Genomic DNA, 15,027 nt, shown 5'->3' with positions numbered 1-15,027 from the left:
AAGCTGAATCTGTCATTTTTATTAATAATGAACCATTTTATAAAACTTAATCACTAAAAAGTGAGCTTTATACAACTGGCAATTTAGATTGATAATGACAATATGACTTAATATCATCATTTATTACGTAAATCGACCATTGCTCCAAAAAAAGTCTCACTATTTTTATTCATCCCATATTTCTATTATAACCTAAAGAACACATATATATAGAAAAAGAAAAAAAAAACAAATTTATTCTGAAAAGTATGTAATATAGACACAATAGAATATAATCACAATTATAACAATATATATCTTTGGCCATCTTTATAATAATGTTCATATACCCTCGTAGTTTGATGTGGTCCATATTATTTGCCAAGAGCATAATCTAAGAAATGAGATTGTACACGTGTCATTTCTGCCACATCCTAAAAATAAAAATGAAAAAAAATAATTTTTAATTATTTAAATACACTTGAAAATATAGTAAAATATATATATAGTAAGTATATTAGTTAGTAGATAATCCAGCTGAAAACGACACTCCAGTAGAAGGCAACCAGGAGGAGCCATAAATAAACTGTCCGACAGTAAATTTGGTGGCTTCTATAGCAGAAGTTATTACTCGATAACCTGGCCATTTAACCCTCTGCCCTACAGCGGCACCCGGCCCAGAATTCATATATTCACCGTAGTAAAGAGTGTCAAGAGCAAAAGAGCCTTGCCATTCGAGCCAACCGCGAGGATGAATATGGTCTCCCATAGAAGATACCATGTAGACGACTCTAGAATATAACTTCCAAGGGCGGCCGAGGTAGGTGGGGAAAGATCCCTTGGAGGCTTGGAGGTCACCAGTGGCGATGATTTTACAAGCGTGGATAGAGATTCCAGTGTTTTGGTTTGGATCTTTTCGGTCTTGAGCTGTGATGGTATTCTTTTGTCCTGACATTGGCTTACGAGCATAGATGTTGCAACTTTGGAAGACGACGACAGCATTACCAAAGATGAAGTCAATCGTGCCGTAAATATCGCACTCTCGAAAGAACTGACGATTTGAGTGGACATAGAGAGTATCTTGATAACCGATAACGTTGGAACGAAATACCACAGCGTGGTCTGCACTCAAACGTAGTGCCACTGCTTGGTGCTTGTTTGGCCCTGCCGTGTTCTCAAATGTCATGTCTCGTAGAATTAGTCCTGTCCCAGAGCCCGCTGCAAAAAAAAAAAAAAAAAAAAATATATATATATATATATAGGAACGGTGGGCGTTTTTCATATGATTATTTGGATAAATCAAACAATTATTTTTTATAGCCCATTAATGCTGCAAAAGTAGCTTAATTTGTTGCTATCTTTAAATCTATAATAATTTCCTTTCTTATTAAAAAATATATATATATACATACATACATATATATATATATATACATACATACATACATATATACATATATATATATATAGCTTCCGATTTATCTAAAAATGATAAAGTGAAGAAGAGGTCCTTATTTTTTTTTCCAAAATTTATAATAATATTTTCCCCAAAATAAATTTAAAATGTTTTATTTAAATTAGATCCTAAAATTTTGAATTTATTTCATTGAATTAAAAAAATTAAGTGAAAAAACATTTTTTATTCTCGAAATTTTATTTTAGTAACATTTAGATTCGTTTTTCTTTCATTAAAAGAAAAGTTAATTTAAAAAAAATTAACTAAAAATTTAAATATTTCTTAAAATCTATAATAAAAAAAAAAGAAAAAAAAAGAAAAAGAAAAAGTGGTGGCCATATTTGGACCAGACGACCATAATTCTGAGTCCTAGATATCCGGTGTCAGAATTGGAAGCCTTAATTTCGTGACACGTATCAATATATTTATTTTATTTATTTATATAAAAAGAATATTAAAAAAAAAAGGTTTTTGGAATAAAATTGTAAAGGAAAAAAAAAAAGTGTGAGAGTATATACCAAAGGTGGCGGTCCGGAAAGTGGTAACTTTGTCATAAACGCTTTTACCACCTGAAATGACGGTTATGCCCTTCCCATCTCCCACAAACATCAAGTTTGTTTTCTTCCTTCCTACCTTCAAATTCTCCTCTTCGTACCTGCAAAATTACATTAATCTCCCTTCTTAGTCCCATCCCATTTCCAATTATTTCCTAACTTAAAAATAAATAAATAAATAAATCTCGACGTTAAATACCATGACTCGCGTGATCGATCCATTGCTGTACCGACCACTATTTTAAATTATTTATATGTTCGGCTTCGGTCGGTATAATTAATATTTGTTGTAAATTAATTAATTAATTAATTAATTTTTAGTTGTTGTTATTATTATTATTATGAGGCAACTAAATTGAAAAGGACTTAAAATATGAGGGGACATTTTATATTGTTTTTATTGTGTAATTATTATTATGAAAACTATGGACTATAGGAATTGGTAAATTACAGCTTTGAATGATTACGACACTGAAGTCAATAAATTTAATGAGGAAAAAGTTGTTAAAAAAAATGGAATTAATTAATAATCATTCAAAATTTTGAAATAAAAAAGAGAAAATATTGTTCTTACTTTCCGGCTTTAATGTAGATCACGATCCGGCGGCCACTGGATGAAGGAGCCGCCGCAATGGCCTCCGCCACTGTCTTGAATTTGCCACTACCATCCTTAGCCACCACGATATCCGCCTGAATTGACGATATGGGAGCAGCCAAAAGGCGGCGATCTTTCCCACTCACCCACCGGGGAAAATCCCCATCACCATTATTCTCCTCGGCTAACCACTGTTCATCACTTTCCATTAGCCGGCGGCGGCGGCGGTTCTCCACCGGCAAATCGTCACCACCAAACCCAGAAAAAATGGCTAAAGAGTTACTTATCATCTCCGACAAATCACTCAATTTGGCCGTTATCTGATCCTTGATTGGGTCAGCCACATCAGAAAATCCATCCGTACACGTGTCATGGTAAGTCAACGCTGCACTCAGCCACGTCATCACGTCGTGGTTGGTGGCGGTTGTGGAGAAGAGAGAGAGGGAAAAAGCTTCAACGGCGTCGTTTAGAAGCTCCATACAGTCTTCATAAGCGGATTGGGCAAGAGGGTCGTTGGAGATTTGGGAGATGGGGATTTGTGAAGTGGAATAGAGAGCTTTGGTGAGATGCTGGAGAGTTAGGTTGAGAGAGATATGGACGAGGTCGTGGACGTCGGCAGAGAGAGAACCGGGGGCAGAGAGAAGGGAGGAGAGGCAAAGAGAAGGGTAGAGAGTGAGGCTGCAAGCCCGGGAGATGGCTTGGGTGGGCTTGTTGTGGGGGAAATGCGACTCCGTGGAGGCGGCGATGCGAGAGTGGACGAGAACGACAGCCGAGACGGCGGAGGCAGTGATGAGAAGGATGGAGAAGAAGGAGATGAGAAGGATACGGCGGCGGGAGGAGGATGGTGAAGGTGGCGGTAGGGGATCGGAGTGATCATTGGAAACACGAAAGCTGGAGGCCGGAGTGTCGCCGGAGTGGGAGGAGTGGAGCATATTGTAGTTGTTGTTCATGGTTGAGGGATGTAATAATAATGATAGTGAGAAGATGAAGAATGGGAGTGAGTTTAAATAAAGGGAAGGGGAGAAAGGGTTGGTCGGAGGTCTATGTCGAGAGGGAATAGCTGGAGGGCTGTTTGGGGATGAAGGCATGACATGAAGCATAAGGGGAGGACATGGTATCTTCTACACTCTTTTTTCTTTGCCACTATGTTTCAAATGTGGGGCTCCCCTTTATTTTCCTTCTAAATCTTTCGATGTGTCAATACGTGTGTGGGGATGCCTTCTTTATTATTCTAGCATATGCTACTTAGGGCACCTCGAACATAATTCAATGGGTTACGATATACTATCATTTAAGGATAGATTAGAGGTTTGAATCTCTCACTCTCCTACGGTATTGATTTGTCCAAACTTCTAGCTATTGTAACAAGAATGTTGAGAAATTAACCGTACAAGTGAGTTTTAAACTAGTTATCCCTATTGCTCGACAATTTAGACTTTCATTTGAAAGTGTCGTTAAGTAGATGAATCATAACGTCTTAGATATTTCGACTCAAATAATCTTGTATATTTGATGACCTGAAATTTTCTATTTAATCTAAGGTCGTTACTAAATAAATATCATGAACATTGAATGCGGAAATACTTCATTTAAACTTTCATAAAATGTAACTTTCATCTTAAAACACAGACATGGACTTACGTGTTTTGAAAACATCCTTAAAATGACACAACAAAAGAATAAATAAACGTTTAAATTAAAAACATCGTATTCTAGCTCAAGTCTAAGAAAATAAATGCGACTACCCTATGTATGTGTTATGGTCTCAAGTTGCGATGTCGTCGAGCCATACATGAATGTCTTGCCTTAACCTCAAATAGAACTAACACTTGGCTTGAGTATTTAAAGAAATATTTACGAAGTGACCCGGGTTAAATGCAAACACATGCAGTTTCATGAATGGGACCTATCATAACAATATGTTTTCCTATGGCGGCTATCCTAACGGGTAGCTTGGATGGGTAATTAATTTCCTACACATGGCCCACACGTGCGAGTATGGACCCACCAGTCAGTTTGCACACCTTCTGCACTTGTTCTCGACCTCAATTAAGGTAACTAAGGTAGTTTTAATGCCATATTTCACAATTTCAAGTTGGATTCATGATTATTATTGTGAAATACAAACAAAAGCGAGAACGATCCAATAGAAACCGACGACCAGCCTAACATAGGACGCTTTTGAGGAGCGGGAGCTTACGTTAAATTAATTAGGGAGTACGCCAGCTAAGACCAACCAAGTAACTGGTCCTATCGTCGTTATGTTATAAAATGCATGTTGTATGTTGGCAGGTACTTGTGGTTCGCACGTGTCATAAATTGTATGTTAGACTGTTATGAATTAGTACGTAAATATTATGCAATGTGAATGCTATGCTATCTTTGGATGAATTGTTATGATTTGCGATGTTATGTGTTATGATATGCTTGGATTGCATTATGTGACTGTTATGATATTTAACGTGTGATATGCACGATATGAACTGTTATGTTTGAAAGCATGAAACCGTTACATTATGTTTTGTGAATTGCATGTATTGATATGGATGATATGAAAAATGATACATAGCATGAAATATAACCCATGTAGATGCATGAATGTTATGATACCTTATATAAGAAATGGTATGATGATAAAATGATAGCGTGAGTTATATTTAATAATGATGAAAATGGAAAAATGTTGGGACGTCATGCATTAATGTGACTCATGCATTGAGGGATAACCCTATTCCTTCACGATGGTAGGGACGCGTACACTACTAGGCAAGAGAACGACCATTATGTTTTACATAATGTTGCCGTGACGACTACTACTTCTAACAGGTGTTCGGCATAGAGAGCTCACAGAGTATGCTCGCCCGACAAGAAAAGGGCCTAGCGGTGTGTGAACCGACTGTTGGGTTCATACTCGCACATGTGGGTCGTGTCTAGGAAATGAATTACACATCCAGACTGCCCGTTAGGATAGTACCATAGGAAAATAGACAGTTTCAAATAGGTCCCATCATTACATTCGCATGTTTTTAAAATACTCAAGCCTCGTACTACTACATTTTTCAGATAAAGGCAAGGAGTCATTGTAAGGCTAACGGACGCATCACAATCTTGAGATCGTGGCACATGCATAGAATAGGTTTGAATTTCCTTTAGTTATATAGGTTAGTGTAGGTTGAATTGTATTTTCCATTTAATAGTATAGGTTAGTTTAAATTGAACTTTCATTTCATTTCATTTGTAGTATTGGTTGAGTTGTATTTTATTTTTGTATTGTTCCTTTTTGTATTTGTTTATTCCAAAGTAATAAATGAGGTATGAAATTGATGTTGAATTTATAAGGCCTAATCAAGTTAGTTCCAACCTTAAATGTTCAAGATTAAAAGTACCGTAGTGGCCTTAAGTTAAGTAGAGAAAGTTAAGGTAGTTACAGTACATCGATGGATATTCACACGACGTTCCTCGCCTAGTTCATGGCTAATAATCCAAGTGAAAGACTTTGAGAGGGTACCAAGTGGATACTAAAGTACCTTAAGGGTACTAAATTGAAGTGAATTCACGGTTGGTGAACTCTGAATGAACTCTCAATGGCTAAGGTCCTATTCGGCCACAGTTTGTCCCATTCTTGGAGCTATTGACCATTGAACACACGACCGGACTGATTTGAGCTCATTTTGTCCAATTCGTGGATTTTCAACATTGATTTGAGCTCATTTGTGTCCTACAACTTCATGGTACTAACAAGAAAGATCTCAAATTTTCCAGTTCTAGGTGAGAGCTTGGACTTAGTAATAATGGTGATCCTAGGTAGAGAGCGATCGGAAAAGAACACCAGATGCGCGTTTCTTGAGGTACATGAAGTTAAACACGACTAGCATTGATCAGTCAACCGACAGCCCAATTTTGACCATTCGACTATTGTTGATGTATTTTAGTCGTTTAGAGATTGATTCTCAATTTTGGTTTACTAGTTTTCTTGTTTGGACTTAATTTAGGACATGAATGAGAAGTTTAGAAGAATTCAGATTACAAGAAGGAAAATTGCGACCCTAAACAACTCAAATGCGATAAGTAATCATTCAAACTTTTCATCTAATAATACTTGTAGGAATCGATTAGGAATTGACTAAAGGAATCTTGAACATGTATGAAAGCAAATATTACTTGCACTTAAGTACAAGACTTAGTAAATAAAAATTTAGAACAGCTGAATATCTATTATTGTAGTAAGAGCTTCCACCCTTATGAGAAAACTCTAATTTGATTGGATTGAATTATTAAGACTTTGGTTAGAATGATTGTTCTTGACTATGATTCCTAAGTAGGTAAAGATGCTTGATATTGAATGCTAACATGCTTGTTAGGAGATTAAAGCTATATGTATGCTCGTATATAAACATCGATTGTCTTACATGTGAGCTAGATGTGAGCATGATAGAGGATTTAGCCATATAAGTTACTTTACATTGGTCTATGAGTCTCGATTGGTGTCATATGAGTATGATGTTTGGCTGTGATGCATGATAATGTATGTAATTTATATATTTCGATGTATGACGTACATGACAAATTGGATGCACTTAATGACGTTATGATGAGTATGATGATTGTATGATATTTATCTTAATAAATTATGTTTTCCATACTAAGCATGCTTTATCATGATGAGTGCCCTATTGCATCATGTCGATAGACCGACATAGGGCACAACCCTAAGAACATGAAAATGATATTAATATAAATATCTTCGAGCATGTGTTACTTAATGTAACAAAGAGATGAGACTAGAGAGTTGTGTCAGAAGAGAGGATAAGATGGAAATTAGAGGGACTTCATGTATGTTGTGTGTTTATAAGCACAGGGATACTTTTAATAGAGATTATGAGTGTGGACGCGCACAGTATGATGATGAGAGTGATCATGGGAAGCATGACACTAGGGGTTCTGCTAACCTTCGGAGGTCGCTACAGAGTAGCTTAATTAGAGAGGGTCCAGGAGGTGTGCGAAGTCTCTAGGGATTCACCTTCGCACGTGTGGGTCGTATGTCTAAGCATTACACATCCAAAGTAGTCAGAGACTAGAGGCTACTCCCAGATGAGGTAGAGATAGGTCCCATGAGCATGATTGCATATGTTTGACCCCTATAGTGGAGTCACTTACTGAGTATTCTTTGAAATACTTAGGCTGTATGTCATATCATTTTTTAGGTAAAGGCAAGATGCCCATGTACGGATGACAGTGACATCGAGAATAGAGACAGTGGTACGTGCATAGGATAGTCACATATTTAAATTCCTAGTCTTAGGTTAGAATAGAATATTGCATTTCATCACTTAAATTTATTTTATTATGTGAAAAATCATAAAAAGAAAGATGCATAGTATTTTTTTTAAAAAAAAACTCAAAAAAACGAGATGACTACCATACAAACTGACTAGAATTATTGGTTAATCGATACCGAGTTGATCTATGTGTCTAATAGATCGATCCATAGTTTCAATTTTAATTTTTGCATTAATTAGGATACTAATTTTATAATCCCTATTTCAAAAAATGATTTGGTTTCTAATAATTGTCCCTTCAATGCATTGCAACCCATGTGCTACATCACCATCATGTTTTATTGTATAATTTAATTAATTTAATTATATGATGAATATAAGATTATCCATTTCTTTAATTTCTTTATTTATTTTTAAAATCCAATGTATTGTTCCCTTGTTTTAAATATTTTATTTTAATTTTTAAATCTCTGTTTTATTATTTTTTAATAAATTGTTCAACAAAAACTTGTTGTACAGTTATTTACATGACAAGTGGAAAAGGTAAGTATTTAAGATTTTTATTTTATTTTAATACGTTCCTTATTTATGTAGATGGATGATTTTTATCAAAATTTTAAGGAAAAGTATATAACTTTGAAAGTTAGTGCAACAGCTCGAGGGGGCGGGTCACCACTAGTTGTTATTGTCCCCTCTTTAATTAATGTGAGATCTCCCAATCCATCCACTTAGGGGCCCAACGTCTAACGTCTTCGTTAACACACCGCCTGATATTTGGCTCTGATACCATTTGTAACTCCCCAACCCCACCACTAACCGATATTGTCCACTTTGACCCATCATGTATCGTCGTCAGCCTCATAGTTTTAATACGCAACTACTACAGAAAGGGTTTAGTTGTACTTTGATTAGTAACTCACACCGTCTCGTGACTGACTTTAATACCATTTGTAACTACCCGAGGCTACCGATAATAAATATTATCCTCTTTGGCCCGTTACCTACTTTGGGAAAATTTTGAGTTTTTTCTTTTCTGATCTAGCAATTCCTGTTCTTCTCTAGAGTTTCTAAATGTAAGGTTGTCAGCTCACTGTTTTGAAATGTGTATACAAGGGAGAGGTTTCACACTCTTGTAAGTAATGTTTTGTTCTTCTATACAACTAATGTGAGATCTCACATCGAACGAGGACCAAAACAAATAAAAAAAATAATAATAAAAATTAAAAAAAAATTAAATTGATTATTAAAGGGTTGAGTCTTATGTCTCAATAGGCATATGTGGAGAGAAAAAGGTGTGAATAGGAGCAATGACAACCTTTTTCAATGGGACCTATTAACAATTAGATGGGGGACACTTAGCTTTTAAATGCAAAAAAGTGCCACATATGCCCATTTTTTCCTCTCCAAATTAAATTTCACCGACTTCATAATATAAATTGGTCTATATATATATATAATATATATATTTATTTATTGTTGAAATAACAATTTAGTCTACATTACAATGCTTTCATGCATTTTAAATTTTGTAATAATTAATTTGTGTTGTTTCTAGATGTTTTCTAAGCTCGATTTTTTCATTGAACCTCTTCTTTATTCTTTCCTCTAGCTAAAGGAATTAGTTTGGAGGAATATTTTTAAATGTATGACCTTAGTTTTGAGAAATTTTTCTCGATCTAAAGCTTACCCGAAAATGGAGAGGATCTAGGATGTTTTAGCTCTTGATTTCTTCATCAAAGTTACCCAGCTTAATCCTCTAAAGGTAAAGAAATTCTCAATTTAAAGAAAAATGAATCGTAGATGAAAATTTGATACTTACCCCTAATAATCCGGTGTAGATAAGCTTTACTTACCCTCAATAATCTCTCAATACTTCTCATCAAAGTTACTCAACTTAATCCTCTGTAGATCAACTATACACATTCTTGCCCTAATCTTTTGTACAATCTCATTGATAACTCAAACTAACTCCAGTCTCATTAATTCTTTCAAACAATGTCATACAATGTCAACTCCATAAGGTGTAGCTTAGAGTCCCAACTACCAGCAAAATCTAATACACATGCACGCAACATATCTTCCAAAATTTGGTCGAAACGCTCAGTTTAACAGTCTGTCTATCGGTGGAAGGCAGTACTAAAGTTGAGGCGAGTACCAACGCTTTCTGGAGTTTGCACCAAAATGCTGACATAAAGCGTGGGTCTCGATCCGACACTATTAACACTGAAACTCTTTGAAGTCTTACAATTTCTTTCGCATACAGTATAAGTTGCCTTACCAGGTAGGAGATGTGTTGATTTAGTCTGTCTGTCAACGATTACACAGATTACTGTATATCCCTTCAGTGTTCTAGGTAGCTCTACGATGAAGTCCATAGCGATTCTTTCTTACTTCCATTCCGGCACACTGAGGGATTACAACAATCTTACCATCCTCTGTCTAGGGGCTTTTACCTCTTGTCATACTAGACACTTGCTTACAAATTCTGTTATATCTTTTTTCATGCTTCGCTACCAGAAGTGTTGTTTCAAGACTTGGTACATCTTGGATGCATAAAGCATGGTGAGTTGTGAGCAATGGTTAACAAACTGCCATCTAATGATTTGGAGAAACTGTCAACTAAACCAGTTGTTAACTAACCCAAAATCTTGGCTAAGTTGTGGTTCTCTTGTTGAGATTCAATAACATGTTGTTCAAGTGTGGGTTGTGTTAGGTTGAATGTGCTGTGACCTATATGGGGATCTTATGTATATATAGATGTGTACAAGGAAGATTACATGGTGGGCTTTGATCCATGTTAACAAACTAGGAAATCACTCACTATGAATAGATATGACCTATTATAAGTTTAACACCCCTTAATCTAAATCTAGATGATGTACTACTAGGTTGAGACTGCCCTTAAAACTGCTAAAAGAAGGAGTTGGCAATGGCTTTGTCATGATATCAGCAGATCCTTGGAAGATATGAGCCGCACATCAAGCTGACAAGTTGATACTCGACGAAGTGATAATCAATCTCAACATGCTTCGTCCATCGATGAAAGATTGGATTGACGAAAAAGTAGGTGGTACAATGTTGTCACACCATAGGCTAGGTGCTCGCGCTTGCGAAATCCCAAGCTCACGCAAGAGGACTTGGATCTAGAGTAATTCGCACTGGCATAAGCACCTGCCTTGTATTCGACCTCTGTCCTAGAACGAGAAACTATCGATTGTTTCTTTGAACTCCAGGAGATAAGATTGCCACCAAAAAAGATCGCATAGCCTCCAGTGCCTCAACGGTCATCAGGATTCCTGACCCAATCAGCATTCGAGGAGTCGCAAGCCCATATCAATAGTGTCATGTAGATAACAGAGAATTCGTTCGACCACGGCCCAATGTACAGAAGTCAGGGAGGACATGAACTGGCACACTCTATTGACACATAAGGAGATATCAGGACGTATCAGAGACAAATATTGGAGAGCACCAACAACACTCCGATAGCGAGTAGTATCCTCAAGTGAGAGCTTTCCACTACCATCCAATAACAACTTCTCGCTAGGAAGCATGGGTGTGGAAACATCTTTGGAGGCGAGCATATTGGATCTGGATAATAAATCTGGAACTTATTTATGTTGTTTCAGAACAAGTCCATTTGAAGTATGGTATGTTAAATAAAAGCTATGTTCCTTTTAGGTTGTTTTGACGTTCTCAAAACTTCTGAATTCACGCCAATGCAAGAGCGTAATTCTAGCTGCCATTTTTGCCCAACTTTGGGCGAAGTCTTCGCCGACTTTTCTATTTTTGTAATTAGGTTTGTTATTTAAAGAATTCAATGAATAGAAATAAAACATGTCTTCAGCAAATCTCTCCCTCTCTCCTTTTACTTTCAGCTATTTTTTCCTTCGAAAGAATTTTTCCCTCGGCCAGTTTTTTTTCGTCGACGTTTTCCTCCGAATTGCCATAGTCAACATGGTGGGCCTCAATCCCAAGAAAATAACTCAAAGTGCCAAGACCCTTGATGGCAAAATCATCTTGAATATGTGCAAGAAGTTTCTCAATAGCCATAGAAGATGAGTTGATGATAATAATGTCATTAGCATAGATGAGGATATACGTTCGAATGTCCGTCTTGTTAAAAATGAAAAGAGAGACATCAACCTTTGAAGGTGTAAAATCCAGTTGTAATAGTTTGGAGCTAAGGCGAGTCAACCAAGCACACGAAGCTTATTTGAGGGCATAAAGTGACTTATCCAGCTTGTAAAGATAACCAGAATGTTGAGAATCCACAAATCCAGGGGGGTTTTGTATAAACATCTTCATTAAGAAAGCCATGAAAAAAAACATTCTAAATATCAATCTACCGAATAGCCCAACCACGAAAAATATCAAAAGATAATAAGAGCCGAATGGTAGTGGGCTTAACAGCGGGATTGAAGGTATCATCATAATCAACGCCATACTGCTGGTTAAACCCTTTAGCAACCAGTCATGCTTTGTAGCGATCAATAGAGTCATCTGTCTTTTGCTTGAGTTTGAAAAACATTCTTATTTTTTAGAAGTGCCTAAAATTCATCATTCATTGCCTGACGCCAGAGGAGATACTTCATAGCAGTAATATGTGAGGTAGGTTTAGAGGCAGAAAATCGAACCATATAATATGTTACTATTCCATCTGTATGCACCTTGGGTTGCTTGATATTGTGCTTCAATCGAGTACCATACAATTGAGTAGTTGGTGCATGATTGTCAACTGAGGGGACAGTCGTACCAGTCGTTGCGAGGGGAGCAACCAGTGCTACAACAATCGGTTGACCAGCAGCCGTTGCACATTCCAAGGCGAGTCAGGAGACCAATCCCCAAGATGAGAGCCTAGAGAATCTAGGTGGGGCCCAAGCAATGCCAGGAGACCAATCCCCAAGATCAGAGCCTAGAGAATCTAGGTGGGGCCCAAGCAATGCCGGAATATCATCTGCTGGCAGAGGATCTGAGGTCCCAATCATTGGTGGAACAACGATGCCGATTTGCGCGGCAACGATGCAGAGTTTTGTAGTGGCAATCTTGAAGCTGATGTGGATACCAGATTTTCTGTATCCAAAGAGTTAGTAGGCACAGATATATGCATATAATCATTTTCCAAATTAGTACTGCTGTTACCCAAAGGCAAGGTGCACAAATCAGGGGTATTTTGCGTCGGCTGCAAAGTTGGAGAAGAACTGGGTGGGGCTCTCTTGAACGGAAAAATATTCTCATCAAATATGACGTCTCTAGAAATATAAACACGGTCAGAATTGGTGTCAAGACACTTATACTCTTTATGTAAAGAAAGGTGCCTTTATGTAAAGAACTGTAGCCTAGAAACACACATTTTTTTGATCGAAAAGAGAGCTTTTCTTTGTTATGAGGGAAACAATGAGGCCAACAAGCACACCCAAAAAACTTTAATAAGGAGTAATTTGGTGAGGTATGAAAAAGAAGCTCTAAGGGGAATTGGTTATTAATGACACGAGTAGGAAGACAATTGATGAGATATGCGACTATAATAAACGCGTTATCCCAAAATTTAATAGGTACATCAACATGAGCTAAAAGGGCTAGGCCAATTTCAACAATAAGACGGTGCTTGCGTTCAACAGACCCATTTTGTTGATGTGTGTGAGGGCACGAAACACGATGACCAATTCCAAGGGAACGAAAGAATGTGTTATGGATTTTCTGATATTCCCCACCCCAATCAGACTAGACACACTTGGTTTTAGTATCCAGGGGGCGCTCAACATGAACTTGAACTGCAAAAGTATACGAGGAGCTTCTGTACAATCATGCATCAAATAGATCCATAAAAACTTACTGAAATCATCAATGAAGCTGATATAATATTTAAAGCCCCTAACGATGGAGGAGAAGGACCCCAAACATTCAAAAAAATCAATTCCAAAGGCGATGAAGACATATGAAAAGAACTAGTGTATGGTAACTGATGACTTTTTGCTAACCGACACGCATTACAAATTGGCAAAGGTGCCTCACTAGCACACAAAATATTATTTAGACGCAAAATTGACTTTACGACTTGAGATGAAGGATGTCCAAGACGTGAATGTCATTGGGCGTGAGTAGTAGATCTGCTCACTAAGGCGTGCTTGAGATCATCGACATCAGATGGTTTAATAGGATAGAGACCAAGGATGGTGTTCAAAGAATATGTCATTGTCACAAGAAAATTTATGAATAGAAAGAGATGTTTGGGAATTTTAGGCACATGAAAAATATTACGCAATGCAAAAGGACGAACAACAATATTAATTGAAGAATGACCAGTATGCAAAATTCGCAAACCTGCTCCATTGCCGACTTAAACTTGTTCACCTCCATGCTAGCATTCACGCATAGCGAGACGATCCAGGTCACTAGTGATATGATCAGTGGCGCCTGTGTTGCTGTACAATTTGGATCAATCTAGTAAGAGGAAGTAGCCGCCAGTGCCGCAGAAGGAGGTTCATCTTGATAGGAATCATTCATCCTATGCCAGCAGCGAACAACAGTATATCCCACTTTGCCGCGATCTGGCAGGAAGGACGAGCAGAAAGGTCACGATGATCACCAATAGGATGAGAGGGCGCGCCACCTCGAGAAGAGCCACGACCACGATCCCTACGCACACATTTCTTCTGCTGAGCACCACGAGTAGCATAATTGGCCTAAAATCTAGGATTTAACTGAAGTTTAGCCTAGTGTTGTAGTTGGCGAGCTTCAAAAGCCATTAGATGCGCAAACACATCATCAAACGTGAGGGCTTCACTCTTGGTAGTCATCAAGGTGACGAATGGATCACAGTCAGGGCCAAGACTAGCGAGGAGATACACGATCACGTTATCATCTTGCAAGGCCGAGTTGGTGGTGACTAGCTCCGTGGCAAACTCTTTGATCTTACGAAAATGATCTGTAGCAGACAGATCGTGTTTCTTGGACATGGCAAGCTTAACAAGGATCTGAACAGTGCGAGCACGAGTTGACAATGAAAACATCCGTTACAGGGTATCCCACACCTCCTTGGATGTAGTAGCGGCAACCACATTACGAAGAATCTCCTCAGACATGGAGGAGAGAAGGCCACTAAGGACCTGTTGATCCTGGTCATGGGCCAGATTAGAGATCAGGTCAACACCAGAAGTGGTT

At 37.6% G+C, this 15,027-nt stretch overlaps 1 protein-coding gene and 1 non-coding gene across 2 annotated transcripts; both read right to left on the bottom strand.

The window, feature by feature from the left end:
• Positions 1-272: 272 nt before the first annotated feature.
• Positions 273-3,649, bottom strand: LOC111430323 (probable pectinesterase/pectinesterase inhibitor 61). The gene is made up of 3 exons (XM_023066534.1): positions 2,564-3,649; positions 1,954-2,090; positions 273-1,197 (listed from the first exon to the last, which is right to left on the bottom strand). The coding sequence occupies exons 1-3, from the start codon at positions 3,532-3,534 to the stop codon at positions 497-499; spliced, it is 1,809 nt and encodes a 602-aa protein (XP_022922302.1). The 5' UTR covers positions 3,535-3,649; the 3' UTR covers positions 273-496.
• Positions 3,650-14,599: 10,950 nt separating this feature from the next.
• On the bottom strand, positions 14,600-14,738 carry LOC111430434. The gene has a single exon (XR_002708329.1). It is a non-coding gene; the product is annotated as a small nucleolar RNA Z247 (small nucleolar RNA).
• Between the last annotated feature and the right edge of the window lie 289 nt (positions 14,739-15,027).

This window comes from Cucurbita moschata, unplaced genomic scaffold (genome assembly GCF_002738365.1).
Source record: "Cucurbita moschata cultivar Rifu unplaced genomic scaffold, Cmos_1.0 Cmo_Scf00033, whole genome shotgun sequence".
Lineage (NCBI taxonomy): Eukaryota > Viridiplantae > Streptophyta > Magnoliopsida > Cucurbitales > Cucurbitaceae > Cucurbita > Cucurbita moschata.
This window is presented reverse-complemented; position numbering and strand designations above follow the sequence as displayed.